The 15,107-nt window shown below is 47.5% G+C and overlaps 1 protein-coding gene across 10 annotated transcripts in view; it reads right to left on the minus strand.

The window, feature by feature from the left end:
* Window positions 1-15,107, minus strand: part of HKDC1 (hexokinase domain containing 1) — an 82,898-nt gene that overhangs the window by 52,396 nt on the left and 15,395 nt on the right. For all 10 annotated transcript variants that reach the window (XR_010935972.1, XM_067710723.1, XM_067710722.1 and 7 more), the window contains 4 exons: window positions 11,550-11,712; window positions 5,015-5,163; window positions 4,793-4,912; window positions 1,067-1,162 (listed from right to left, as the gene is read on the minus strand). Coding sequence is in view for 9 of the 10 variants with exons in the window: in XM_067710723.1 (XP_067566824.1) it covers window positions 1,067-1,162; window positions 4,793-4,912; window positions 5,015-5,163; window positions 11,550-11,712 (528 nt within the window). In the remaining variant the exon portion in view is untranslated. The remainder of the gene's footprint in view (window positions 1-1,066; window positions 1,163-4,792; window positions 4,913-5,014; window positions 5,164-11,549; window positions 11,713-15,107) is intronic.

Genomic DNA, 15,107 nt, shown 5'->3' on the forward strand with positions numbered 1-15,107 from the left:
GAGGTGTTATCCGTTTATGTTTCCCCACAGAGGAAGCAAAAGCAGTGAAGGTGCCTGGTTGAGACAATCTCTAGATCCTGCCTTCTGGGTCTGCCTGTAAGGAATAAGGCCTTTGTCAAGCTTCGGGGGAGAGAAAGAGCAGCTGGGAGCTGAAGAGTGGAACTCATGCTCCTGCTCTGCGGGTGAAAGCCTCTGAGCCATGAAAATACGAGGGACCGATCACCAGGACTCCAGCCCATGTTTCAGGGACCCTGAGAAAAGCATGCTTATCCTAGGAGCAATAGTGTTTCCAGGAGAAAACACCGAAGTCCTTGCCCATGGGGACATTTGAACCAGCCTCAGCCAAGTCCCCTCCGTGGGCACCACCATGGGCTTCCCGTTCTACCAAGTCACCGCGGGTTATTACACCATGGTTCCACGAGGTCTGGGGGAGCATTTTAAAGTGAAATGAAAACAATAAGAGAAAAACAAAGGGTACAAAAGAACACGAGAGCAACTTTAAAGAGAAAAAAGACTGGAAGGGTATACATCAATATATTCCTCATGCTGTCACGGTAGCAAATCATTTGGGTTTATTTGTGTACTTCTCAGCTCTGCAAGGAGCACGTCTTGCTTTTATATTTTTATAGTTCTTTAAATGATCATAAAATGTATTCAACAAACAGAAATACTCAATGAGTAGAGAGTGGAAAGTGGGATCAAGAGCCAGACAGGAGAGAAAGTGACCTTTCAGGCCTCAGAGAGGAAAGGTGGCGGTTGGAACATCACACACAGCATCAGGTCTAACCAAGACCCCCGAGGGACAGCCGGGGAGGCCCCAGGGAAGCGCGGGTCACCCTTCAACAGTGATCGGAACACTCTCCACATGCCAAGGCTCACAGGTGGGTTTATCCAAATCGGCAGCATCTGTGCTACAGTGAGACCTTCCCTAAGATCAAATCCGTCTCTGATTCTCCTTCGAGGGCAGGCATGTAGGAGATAACCCTCCCCCACATCCTCCCCTCACCCCCGCAAGAGAAAGGGGCTAGGACTGGGAGACCTCCCCACGCGGAGGTGGATTCCTTACCTTGTGTTTTCTCATAGCATTGGTCAGAGAGCTCACTACGTCTGTGCCCTGAACTCCCCGCGCCTTAAACTTCTTTGTCCATGAAAGCAGGACACCCTGGGGGAAGATTTCAGATCCAGACAAAATAAGGAAGGCACTCAGTTCTGAAACTGCAGAAATTTCATGCTTAAAGTGTATCCCCCTGTGGCCTTCTCTTCTTTAAGCTGAATCACACCAATCCTTTCAACATTTCTCCAGAGGCCTTTTCTAATAATTTTGACATGTTTATTACTCTCATCTGAGCAGTTTAAAACATAATACATAGGGGCAGAAAGAACAACAGCAGCAGAGTCAGAACACTTAGATTCATAAGACATTGTCCCAGTCATTTAACCTCTCTGAGCCTCAGTTTACTCATCTGTAAAATGGAAACATCACTTCCCTGCCTCTGTCACACGACTGCTCTGATAGAAGTACCAGCATACGGTAGACGCATGATGTGTGCAGAATGCCTGGTTTGCCAGGTCCACAAAGCAGAACTGACGTGTTACCTTGTAAGACTCCCTCAGGGACTTCATTTCAACGTAGAAAAATAGTTCTCAATTTGCATTATCAATTTTCTGCTTACAACTGGTGTTTCTCGAGAGTTTCATGTCTAACATAGCAAATAATCACAGAATTTTTCAGACTGGAAGAGAACTTGGAGATTAAGAGACTTGCCCAAGGTCACATAGTCAAGAGGAGCTGAGCCCAAACTTACTGACTCCCTGACCATCCCCACCCCCTCAGTTTATGGATAAAGCAGCCAAGCTTTAGAGAGGAAGGAAGCTGTTCCAGGTGTCACAGCGAGTGAAGGACAGAGACCAACTGGAACATAGGTCTCTGACGCACCCTCCCAGTGACCAGGTTTTTCCCTGCACCACAGCGCTACCTAGTGGTAGCTCTAAATTCTGCCCTCATGGGCTATGGTAACATCCCTGCCCCACCAGACAGAGGAGTGAGAGATTGTAGGGTGGTGTCCCCCCAAAAAGGATGCTAGGGACAATGTGGGACCTGTTGGGGGGAGTATATATGGGGGAGTGGGGAATAAATGCATGTGATGTATTGTTAAGTGAAAAAAGAGCTATACATACAACTACATATTTTTAAATTACACATACAGTATAACACCAGTATTTAATATAGATATGACTGGAAGGAAAACCCAACAATTCTAGTAGGGCGTATCTCTGAAGGTTGAGATTAGAGGAGATTTCTATTTTCTTCTTTAAACTTTTCAATTCCTACCCTCTTTCCTCTCTCTTCTTTTTCCTACCTTGAAAACGTATTACCATTTTATCATCAGAAACACACACACACAGAAATTTCTCTTTGGCTAAGACTTTTCCGTTCCCTCACTTAAACAAACAAAACAACAGCAACAACAAACTCACATCCTGCTTTAATTCCAATGCCCTGATCTTTAATCATTTTTTAGTTTTACAAAGAATCCCCCTTAGCCATACTTCCTCATAAGAAGTCTTCCCCTTCCCACCTCCTTCTGCACTTACATGGCTGATCAGACTCCACCTTCTCCAAAGCCCTTATTTTCATGTCACAAATCTACATCGGCAGCAGAATCACGGTAACAGCTACGCCCGCTCTCGGTTATTATTACTAACGCATTTCATTGTGGCTGAACTTTTCTACTTTAGACTTCACTGAAAGGCAGCTTGGGAGGAAATTTTATAAAATGCAGGTAATTCAACTAGACTTTGAAGAGAAAAAGTTTTTCCCTTCCTCGATATAATCAAGCCACCCTTGCCTCGTTTAAATGTCCTCTGAAAACCCTCATTGGGATACAACACAAAATGGGTCAAAATGCTTTCAGGCACCTGCTGGCATTTTAAACAACATTCTAGACCTGTGTCTTTTTGGAAAGTCAGTGTGGTCAGGGAGTTTGTGAGCTTGGGCTGAGCCATTCTTGGCTGTGTGGCCTTGGGTAAGTCTCTTAACCTCTCTGAACTGCATTTTCTCAAATATAAAGTGGAAATAATTATATCTCCCTCATACGATTGCTTTGGGATTTAAATGAGGTTATACACATAAAGCGTTCATCAGAGTGCAAGACACAGTGTCAAAATCTGAGATACAGTCTATCATCATCACCATCATCATCATCATCTTCCTTCTTCCTGAGGTCTCTGCTCCTAAGCTCAAATAAGAGGTGTTTAACTTTGGTGAACTGAGGCCTGATTCCTGACTCCTCCCACTTCCCCTACTGACTCGGGGGAACTCTGCTCTTCCAGTCTGCAAACACAAGCGAAACTCCACCTGGCCTCTTCTAACATTCCCTGAAACCTTCTTCACACTATTTTTTTCTAATTCTTTCTCAAGAAAATAATTAAAAAGTAAACCTCAGCCCACCTCCCATATAGACAGATGATGGCAAATTCCCATTCAACGGAATCTAATAAATGATTGATTGCACCTTTCAATTGTCAGATAGTTATCAAATAGCTATTGAATATACGACATTGTGCTAGAGACCCTGGGGATGGAGAGGAAGAACAATATAAAATAGTGCCTGCCCTCCAGAAACATCTGTGGAATTGGAGGACAAGGTACAAAAGAATGAAGAGACAAGTTGTATAGGGACAATTGTCAAAACCTTGCAGCTACCATTGATCCACCAGGCACAGTGCTCAGCGCATTACAGATGCTTCGTCTAAGCTTCACCTCAGCCCAGCAAGTAGATATTATCCTTGTTTTACAGATAAGAAAACTAGGGACCCAAGAAGTTAAGTAACTTGCCCAGGGGACGCAACTTGTTCTGAGCCAGGATTCAAAGCCAGGTCTGTGGAACATGAAAACCCATTCCCTTTCCACTATCCCATTATCAATAAGCGGCTCAAGCCAACAATATCAAACACATCCCAAGTCAAGATGGTCCATGAATTGATTATGAGCTGGGTGTCATGACCAGTCTGTGCAGCAGGAGCTCACAGACCACCACCCCAGGCAGCAGTAGCCTGCGGAGACCTGACTTGTGACAATAACCCCCTGGCCCCAGAAAGCTCATTGTCCTTTTATATGGCCCCTTGTTTATTGTCACAGATTCACATAAGATCAGCTTTGCCTTCTCCCTGTTTACAAATTGAAAATCTGAGGCACACAGAGATGGATTACCGGAGACTCCAGCTGGCTAGTGGCACAGCTGAGACTATACATCCCAGGTGCTGGGTCTGTCCAGTAACACTGTCACTCCAGTGACCCCACCTCAGTCCTCCTCCTAAGTGCTCACTACAGAGGGAGACTCCCCAAGTCTTCCCTCTCTTATTCTAGTTAGCTGTGCCAATGCTTCTGAGAGTGGTCGCCAGACCAGCAGCATTCGTATCACCCGGTAACCTATTAGAAATACAAATCTAAGGCCCCACTGATTAAGAAACTCCTGCATGGGGCCCAGCGATCTGTGTTTACCAAACCCTCCAGGGATTCCGACGCAACCAAGGTCTGAGAACCACTGAGCTTGGTGGTGAAAACCATCTTGTTCCCTGTGCTGTGCCCCTAGGAAGTGTAAAATCAAGGCGGCCATGTTAGCATATTCCCTGCCTCACAATTCCACCTCACTGTTTAAAAAAAAAGAAAAAACAAACAAGAAAACTCCTGCTGATCTCTCCTGTTCCCAGCCTGACCCCTGCACGTGCCATTCCCCAGCCCCAAACCCAAATCCTATCCAGCTCCTTCCCTCCCTTGCACCAGCCTTACCTCTTCTAATTTAGTCTGTTTGCAGGGAAAAGAAAAGGTTAGGCCAAGAGGTAATTTCTTCTGCATCAGCTCTTTGGTTTTCATGAAATCTGCCAGACAGTCAGCTATGTATTCAAACAGCTGCAGAGAAGAGAAAGCACAGGACACGGGGCTAAGGCACGGTCACCCAGGAACTTGATGCCAAGGCCTTCCCCCACCTTCACAGAGCCCCTGCCCTGCTACCTCTGTGCCATTCCCTCGGATAATTTCGTTGGGTGTTGGGTAGAACTGACTCTCCATCTGGACATTTCGTTTCCCCTCTTCGGAGACTTGCACCTTCAAGACTCGAAACTTAGATCCTCCAAGATCCAGGGAAAGAAACTCCCCGTTTTCTATTAGAAAACAAAGCCGAAAAAGTTATCATTTATTGAGGGTCTGCTAAATAGCAAGCTCTGTGTTCGAAGCTGGAACTGTAATAAATGTCACGAAGTCTCACAACCACCCCACGAGCCAGGTATCATTATGCCCACGCGCCAAGACTCCAGAAGTGTGGCCGGTGATTTGTGCCCTCCAAGGAGCAAAGCTGGGGTGCGACCCAAGTCTGCCTGCCTCTGCAGCCTCAGCCCTGCCCACTGGGCCATCCAGTAGGGAATAAACGCGTTCATCTGGAGAGGGCAAATGTGAACTCCCTTCACGCAGGTGGTGTTAGAAATGGGCCTTGACGGTGGAGCTTATTCTAGCCCACCCCAACCCCGGCAACAGGGAGGAGAGAGCTGATACTCCGGAAAACGGGCATACGGCAGAAAAGGCAGGGGGAGTGCAGGGAAGAGAAAGCAGCCCCAAACGAGCCTCAGTCTTATGGGCAGAGAGGAGACACTCCAGGAGGGAAAGGAGACAAGAACCAAATGCTGGTCCTTAAGGAGCAAGGCTGCTTAATATTTTGGGCCAGAGCCACCCCAAAAGGAGAAAATGTAACCTGACTGAGTCCAGTATAAGACAGATGCTATTAATAAAAAGGTGGAAATGACATATGTGTTGGGGTGAGGCAGCCCACCCTGATGACTTCAACTCAGATTCCAGCCAGAGTTCCTGCCTAGGACCCTGCCAGTATCTTCAGCATCAGCCACAGATATGGGATGGGAACTCATGTGTGCAAACCCTTGAACCAACAAGTCTTTGTATAGAATTATCTGTGCTGGAAAAGTGGCTGCATGTACCAGGCATGCTTCATGACATGTGGCCAAGGCACGTGTAAGTGAAACTCCATGACCACAAATCTGGTCACCCAAGTGGCCTTTCTTTGGTACCATGTGACCCTAAACACAGCTGCATGAATCTAAGGAACCAGCTGGCCATTCAGATTCACTCCTCGTGAAATGTGAAATAAAACATAGAGGGAAATTGCTAGTAGGTGGTAAAAACTGAAGTGGAAGCATCCCAAACATCAGAGGTAGGCTGGGTAGCCAAGGCGGCCACATGTATGTAGGCTGAAACCGTGGAGGAAAATTCCTAAGTTCCAGTTCCCTTGAAGCCTGAGTGCACCACGGTTCCTGCCCTCAGATTCCCACAAGGTCCTGTGTGTCTCCCTTTTGGGTTTATGTGTCCTTGTACTACAAGCCTCCTTTCCTGACCTGCCTTGACTGGGTTTCTCTGTTCCTAGCAATCAAGGAACTAGCGGCAAGCCCTCCCAATGGCGTGGAGCACCGCTCTTCAAACTTTAATGTGCATGTAAGTCGCCCAAGAATTTTGTTAACATGCAGACTATGATTCAGTGGAGGTGGGGCCTGAGATTTTACACTTCTGAACAAGCTGCTGCTGCAGGTCCGTGGAACAAGGTTTAGAGTCCTCATTTATAGACCCAGCCAGCTGGATATTTTGCTTTTGTGGAGATTTCTGGAAAGCAAGACTCTTTATCTCCCTAGATCAGCCCTGAAAGGAACCTGATGGAGCCATTTATTCAGGGAGGGACTCCAAGGACCTAATCCTGTGCAACTTTATTAGCACTCATCATGTACCAAGCAAGAGCTGCTTTCACAGGTGTTATCACAGGTGTTGCACAGGAAAGAGGGTCGATCACATGATCCATGTAGGTATGAACATTTACTGAGCACTGACTTTGTGACAAGTGACATGCCAGGTGCTAGGGATGCAAAGACGAAAGACTGTGGGCCCCCTGGGAAGCCCATCAGAAATACAGGCAAGTAAATAAACCACTTCCACACAGTAGGGCACGTGCTCTGATTGTGGGAAGCACAGGGAGCAGTGTCTACTAAATCAGAGCAGGAGTCACCACCCCAGAGGAGGTGATACAGAGCTGAGTGATGAAGAAAGAGAGCGAGTCAGCCAGCCAGACGGAGGAGAGCAGGGGTCCAGGGAGAGGAGGCCAGGAGCAAAGGAATGAGATTGCCTGGGGTGGGAAAGGTCTGCGCTTCTGAGCGGGAGGGACGTGTGACAGAAATGAGACTGGCGGGCAGTCTCGGGTTAAATTAGGAAGGATTTGGAAAAGCCACCCCACGTCCAAGAAATCTGGGATTTATCAAGGTGAGGAGGAGCCACAGAAAGACTTTAAGAAAGATTTTAACCAAGACCTGGTTGAGATTTTGGGGAAACGCCTCTGACACCAACCAGGATAGATTGGAGGATTTTTTTTTTAAAAAAAACCATAATTATTATTATTTTTTTTTGAAGATGTTGGGGGTAGGAGTTTATTAATTTATTTATTTTATTTTTGCTGTGTTGGGTCTTCGTTTCTGTGCGAGGGCTTTCTCTAGTTGCGGCGAGCGGGGGCCACTCTTCATCGCGGTGCGCGGGCGCCTCACTATCGCGGCCTCTCTTGTTGCGGAGCACAGGCTCCAGACGCACAGGCTCAGTAGTTGTGGTTCACGGGCCTAGTTGCTCCGCGGCATGTGGGATCCTCCCAGACCAGAGCTCGAACCCGTGTCCCCTGCATTAGCAGGCAGATTCTCAACCACTGCGCCACCAGGGAAGCCCAGATTGGAGGATTTTAATAAAAACCACATGGTGTGATCCCTTCTGTAACTCTGACACAGAGAAAGGACTCATTGGACCCCAGGGAAAGGAGGACCTGCCTAGAAGAAGAGGACAACAGCAGCAGGGGGGCCGTCAGGATCTTTACGGTGAGTATTAAGATCATTATGACTTCTTATCATGGGGCTGTAATGTACAGCTTGGTGACCATAGTTAATAATACTGTATTGCATATTGGAAAGTTGCTAAGAGCGATCTTAAAAGTTCTCATCACAGGAAAAATAAATTTGTAACCGTGTGTGTTGATGGATGTAACTCGACTTTCTGTTGCGATCTTTTCGTAATATATACAAATACTGATCAGTATGTTGTACACCTGAAACTAATGTTATATGTCAATTATGTCGCAATTTTAAAAAATAAAAAGAACACTAATTTAAAAAAAAAGAAATGATCTTTCAAGAAGGTGAGGTTTCCTTGAGAATCCACCAGCTGTAGATGATACTCCAGTGATCTTTCAGTGGCTCCAGGCAGCCGTGGACACCAGGGGTTTCCTTCTCCTAAGCCATTGCCAGGGCTTGTGCTCCTTCCCCACTCCCTAGCGCAGCATCTCCCAAAGGCGCAGGAGGACTGAACGTGTATATTCCTGGAGATTCACCATCTCCAGGGGGAGAGGTCCAAGAAGCCATATGTTTAGGAATCGTCCCAGGTGAGTCTTATGTTCAGGCAAGTGCGGGACCCCTGTCCTAATGCAGACCCCTGGGCCCATCAGCTGACAACACTGGGGCTCCTGGGCTCAACTTGCAAGGCTCACCCTCCAGGAGGCCTAGGAGGCTGCCTGGAGACACAGGCCAAGAAGAGAGGCAGCTGGGGTGGGGCCTGAAGAACCACTGTCACCTTCAAATCACAAGATGGGCACTTCCTGTCCCCCTTCCCTTGTGACTGGTAGAAGAGAAGGCACAAACAATGACCATGCTTTTAAGGCACTCGTAAGAACAGTCAACTACTGCTCCCTGACTGACAGGCTGCGAGGTAACTAAGGCTCAATCAGGTTACCCCCTCTCAGGGAGGTTCAGATGAAAGAGGGGAAACTAGAGAGTAGGCAAACTCAAAAGGATTTCTCTGGAAATTGAATACATTTCTGAAATGGAGGCCCCAAGAGATTAGGATGTAATTACGAAATCATACCACCAGCTCCCAGGAGCTCTGTAGGACTTGGGACATTTTGAATAGTTGACAGCATTCCTTCCACATGACCTCATCTGATCCTAACGACCCTACAAGTTGGTGGGACAAACTGGCCACGTCCCTTTTACTAATGAGGACAGGAGTACAGTGGTTCTGGGACTTAACAAGGTCGCCTGGCTCCACAGGGACTCGGGGCCCAGGGACCTCACTGCAGCAGGATCACTGGTGAGATTTATTGTGTGATGAGAGGCTCTAAGGAGACAGTGAAGAAAGGAGGTGGTGTCTCCTGGCCTGAGGAGGACGCAATTTCTAAAACTTGGTCAGTTTCACTTCCAAACCTTCCTGAAGCAGCCAGGGTCGGGAAGGCACACCTGGCCAGTAGCCTCACACCATCAAAGGCCACTTTCCCTTGCTTCTGGGGACACACCTCTACAAGAGGAACCAAATCACCAAAAGCCAGGAGGACTCTGACCTGGGGCTCCCTCCCTCACACACCTCATGATTCAGGTACTTCCTCGGAATGCCCCAGATGATCTATCAAGGACAGAGTCCCCGCAGCATTCTCAAAGAGCAGTGTCAGAACTCAGCAGAGATTTCAAAGCAGGACTGTCTCTCTCCACAGCCTGTGTTCCTCCATGGTGGTACACTGCCCACCATACAACCGCCACCAGCAAGGGAACGGGTCTTTCCCATCACAGTTCCCAGTTCTCAAACGGCAGAGCCAAGCTACTTGGGGCCAGGCATTGGCCCAGAGGGGCCCAAAGCCCGCTAATCCGATCAACGGTCCCTGCTCCTTCAAGAGCCCCAAAGCCCCTGCTGGAGCTTGGTTGCAGAACTGGAGCCCTGACACTGAGGAAGCCCCATGGTCCTCACTGCACTCATCTGACCTGAGGATAAGAGTTACACCATGGGGTTCTTACAGGGATTGTACGAGACAGTGAGACCCTAGCACTGCATGACCATAATAGGTGCCTGGTAGATACCAGTTCCTTTCCCTCCTACGGCTTTACCCAGAGGCTGAGAGTGAAGGAGTTTGATGGGGCCTCACAGATTCCCTCTAGAGGTCTCTAGGCTCTGGTAAGCAAAATAATGGCTCCCCCAAGATGTTTACACTGTAATCCCCAGATCCTATGGCTATGTTAGGTTATGTAACAAGGGGGAATTAAGGTTGCAGATAGAATCAGAATTGCTCATGAGTTGACCTTGAGGTTGGGAGATTATGCTGGATTATCTGAGTGGGCCTAATGTAATCACAGGGTTTTTAAATGTGGAAGAGGGAGGCCGAAGGGTCAGAGTCAGAGATTTGAAAATGCTATACTGGGGCTTGAAGATGGAAAGGGGCACGAGTCAAGGAACGCAGGTGGCCTCTAGAAGCTGGAAAAGGCAAGCAGACAGCTTCTTCCCCAGAGCCTCCAGAAGGAATGCAGCTCTGCCAACACCTAGATTGTAGCCCAGGGAGACCCACTGCAAACTTCTGACCTCCAGAGCTGTAAGAAAATTAATTTGCGTTGTTTAAAGCTGCTAAGTTTGTGCTAACTTATTACAGCAGCAGTAGAAAGCACATGTTACAGATAGAAAAATTGAGGCTAAACATTTTGCCAAAGGTCACTGAGATATGACAGAGCTGGGCCTAGAACCTAGGTTTCTTCAATTATTATTTAATATTTTTGCCACTACGTCATACTATCTTCCACCACTTCCTCTCTATAGCCTAGAATCTAGATACCTAGGAGTGAAATGCCATTTACTATGCATTCTACAAATATTTCAGGCCTAGTATGCATCAAGCACTACGCAGCGCTCAGAGCGCTGTGGTGAAGAAGACACAGACCCTGCCCTCAGGGAGTGATGGTCCCGTGGGGAGACTCTCATACACAGCAGGCTGACAGGCGCTCTGACAAGAACCTAATCCAGCATGGGGATGCTTCCCAGATGGAGGCAGTAACCTCTACACTGAGATGGAAAAGCCAAACTGGTGTCCGTAAGGGGAAGAGTGTTGGGATTCTCCAACAGGAGAGGGAACAGAGTGTGTAGGGCTAAGGCAGGCAGGGAAGAAACAAGGTGCATTTGAACTTTGGCTCAAAACTTTTGGTACTGGGCTTCCCTGATGGCGCAGTGGTTGAGAATCTGCCTGCCAATGCAGGGGACACGGGTTCGAGCCCTGGTCTGGGAAGATCCCACATGCCACGGAGCAACTGGGCCCGTGAGCCACAATTACTGAGCCTGCGCGTCTGGAGCCTATGCTCCGCAACAAGAGAGGCCACGATAGTGAGAAGCCCGCGCACCGCGATGAAGAGTGGCCCCCGCTTGCCACAACTAGAGAAAGCCCTCGCACGGAAATGAAGACCCAACACAGCCATAAATAAATAAATAAATAAAGCAAACTGTCCACAAGTAAAAATAAATAAACACTATTATAAAAAAAAAAAAACAAAAACTTTTGGTACTGAGCATGACTGAAGCATAGAGAGTCAGTGGGGTGGGGGGATGTGGAGAGAGGGCGGGAGAGGTAAGCCAGGGAACAGAAGCAAACTTCAGTTACCCATCAGCCAAGAGGGAACCAGGGGGATCAGGGTACCTGGCAGCCCCCAGCTCCACTCACCTGAGCCATCTGGAATGGCCCTGACAAAGGTGGGCAGCATCTTCACCGACGCTGTGGGGTTGGTGTCCTTCCCCAGGCCCTTCTGCATTTCAGCCTGGAACCGAGCCATGATGTCCAAAAGGGTCTCATCGGAGAGCCGCATGTGATACAGGAACCTGTCCACCTGGAACAGAGAGCATAGTGATCAGGGTTGGCTGCTGGGGACACCTGTCCACCATTCAGGCTGTAAATTCCCACTCCAGGCATGAAGCTGCCTTCCTGACTCGGGACAGCTTCTCCATGTGGATTCCCTAAGGCCCCTTGCCTGACCACTCATCAAGCTGGGGAGTTAGAACAGAATGGAATGGAAAGCCAGGGAGGTGGGGACTTATTCCTCTGAAAAACAAGCTCTGAGGAAAAAATGATTCCCCCATTTCTCTGATGGGACAATGGAGGGGCAAAAATGAAGGAGGATTCAATTTCTAATTCCCGGTTCAAGGCCCTCACCGTTGTCCTACTGCCTCTCTTCTGGAAAAGACTAGCTATAGCTTGAACCTCAAATTCCTAAACATGGAACCTTTCTTTTGTGCAATGGTAACAATATACATTCACACGTTTCCCCTTGTTTATGGGCCGCTAGGAAGAGCAGAGCTAAATTCAGTTTCCAAGTGCAACCTCTAAAGTCCAGTGCTTTAAACTTCCATTTTGTTTTTAACTGAGGTTGTTTTAACTAAGATGAAGTTTAATTTTTAAAGCCAGATCAGATTGCTATTGGAAACGAGAGCATGTCACTCAAGTAACCAGAAAACTGGGACAAAGGACCACTACCCCCGTGGAGGGAAGATATAAAAATTACTATTGCTGTGCACAGTCCATCTGAGGGCAGTAAGTCACATCATATTACCTTCCTCCCCGTGCTAACGCTAATCACTTGGTGGTGGCAGCCTAGATTCCCAGGGCTCGCTGGGATGGAGTACCAGGAGGAGGGACAGCGGCACAGGTGCCCTGTATTGCCACCCTGCTTTATCTACTGAACAGCCTCTCTATTCATCCAGGTCACAAGGAGGCTTCATCTTGGCACATTCCTGCAGGAACTTCTCTCCCACACTTTTATCTAAGGCTAAGAACATTTGTTGCAGTATACAAAGTGCTTTCATGTATGTCACCTCATCTAACCTCCAAGACATCCATTGGAGGCAGTCACGTAAGGCCAAATTATTGCTCCTAATTGAGAGATGGGGAGACTCCAAGGCTCAGAGCCATTAAGCAGCATTAGGAGAGCCACAGGTAAGTGGCAGCCCTGGGACTCTAATGCAGTCTCCATATTCCTCGCTCCATGGCCTGGTTTTGCTTCACAGCTTTGTGCAGGACCCACAAGCCCCACAGACAAGTTATACCAAAGTCCAGGGGTCACATGACCTTTATCATAAGACAGGTATGCAGTCATCAGCCAGCCCTAGAGGGCAGGCATCCCAGTTCAGTCCAGGGCCAGTATGGAGTCCTAAGCCAGTGAAGTGGTCCATGACTCCAGGGGCTCAGGGGCCCAGCGAGAGGCCAGAAAACCATCAGAGAGCCACTAACAAGAGGACAATTGGGCTTTCATCATATTTGAGAAGATAGGATGGAATCAGGTCATGCTTCATTAAGGGCTTTCTGTGCACCCCTAGTCTGTTTATGACTAATTGGTTGGCACAGCAACACACAAGGAGAAAACCGACAGAAGGGACATGACCCAAGTAATTGGGGTTTGGGGAAGGATGAGATGTACTACACGGAACCTAAACTTGCTTCTTTATCACCCCAAGGCCCTTCAGACAGTGCCCCTGAACGGACTGCTCATTTCTGCTCAGCCCCAGAGTATAAAGACCTCCTCCAGGTAACCCTATAGCATCATCCTTTGTATGTAAGTAGTGGTTTTGAGGCCCTTTGGGGTAGTTTGCCAGCTGAAGTTTAACAGTCATTCAGGACTTTGGGTTACTACTCCTGCTCTTTCAGTAAGTTAAAGTTACCACAGACAAATGTCAACTTAGCGTCAGTTTCTTGTTTATTCTTTGTATCTTCCACAGCACCTGGTACAGTAGTTAGAAGGGAAGAATGAAACATATGCTGGGACAAAAAGGCTGTATTTTAAATCCAAACAGGTGATTTGAGGCCTGTATAAGCAGGGCCACACGTTGCAGGCACCAAGGGAGGGTACTTGAGTTCAGAAAGCCAAGCCCACTCTTGGAATGACTCACAAACCATGTGACACCAGATATCTTCTAAACAAAAGAGCCAACAAGCATCACATTTAACATATGAAGAGCAAATTCAAAACTGCAGGCTCAGAGCTGCTGAATTACAGGATGTGGGAGCCCAAAGGGACTTTACAGATCACTTAGTCCAAAGATCCTGTATTATGAATCCAGAGTCATAAAATGGTTCAACTCTTGAACCCAGTGATGTCACTTCTGGAAATCTATCCTTAGGAAACAATCCCAAATATGGAGAACATTAAATACACACCAATGTTTATCATAGCAATATTTTATTTGTTAAAAAAATGTTTATGAAAGTGGCTGAATGTCCAACAAGAGGGAAAAGGTTAAATTATGGCATATCCAACTTGACTGAATTTTAGGAAGATAATTATGGAGAAATGTACTTGAGTGGCTACGTTTTAACAGTAAGTGAACTATACAGATCCACAGTGGTAAACACAATATAACTGTAAAAACATCCACTGTGAAAAAAGACAACAAGGGCTTCCACGTGGCAAACGTGACAGTGTCTGTGAGAAGGGTGGGATTAAAGGTAACATTTCCACTTTTCGTAATGTTGACTTACTAAACTGTAAAAAGTACACAGGGAAAAACCTAACCAGTTCTTCTCTTATGAATGAACAATCTGCAGGTCAGTGACCAGACCCAGTCCAATGTTATCAATAGGTCAAATAATGTCACTACATCGAATTGGAAAAGATCTCCTCTCCTCTCCCCTCCCCTCTTTCCTTCCCCTCCCCCTTTCCTTTCTTTTTCTTTCTCTGTCTTCCTTCTTTCCTTCCTTTCTCTTTCTCTTCCTTCTTTCCTTCCTTCCTTCTTCCTTCCCCTTCCTTCCTGTTTTGTTTTGGTTTAGTTTTAATGTTGGTATAAGGAAATTTTTAAAAATCGTTCCAGGGTCTGAATAGTAAGCCTCGGAGGCAAGTAGCACCCAGGATCTTGACAGCTCTAGAAGCAGGGAGCACAGAAACTATGGAGGGGACTGGCTACCTGACCGGGACAGAGGAAGAGCCCGTGCCTTTTGACCAGGTGTGTTGTCACCACGAGGAGAAGCGAACGAGTTGGTGTTCTCAGAACCTATGACTCAACGCAGCAACTCATAAACTGGCCACCCTTGCTACCCCAGACACCTGCTGGCTCACTCATCAAGGTGGCTGGAAAGTGCTCCTGACTATCCCTGCTCAGCTCACGCTTAGCTATCTTGCCTTCCCCTGGGAGAGAGAAAGGGGTCAACCCCAGGCCTTGACAAACGCTGACCCTCCTCCCAGAAGGACCTGGAACAGATCAGTGGAGGCTGCAATCCCACCTCCTGGGCCTGCAC

The sequence above is a fragment of the Pseudorca crassidens genome, chromosome 16, assembly GCF_039906515.1.
Source record: "Pseudorca crassidens isolate mPseCra1 chromosome 16, mPseCra1.hap1, whole genome shotgun sequence".
NCBI classification, from domain to species: Eukaryota; Metazoa; Chordata; class Mammalia; order Artiodactyla; family Delphinidae; genus Pseudorca; species Pseudorca crassidens.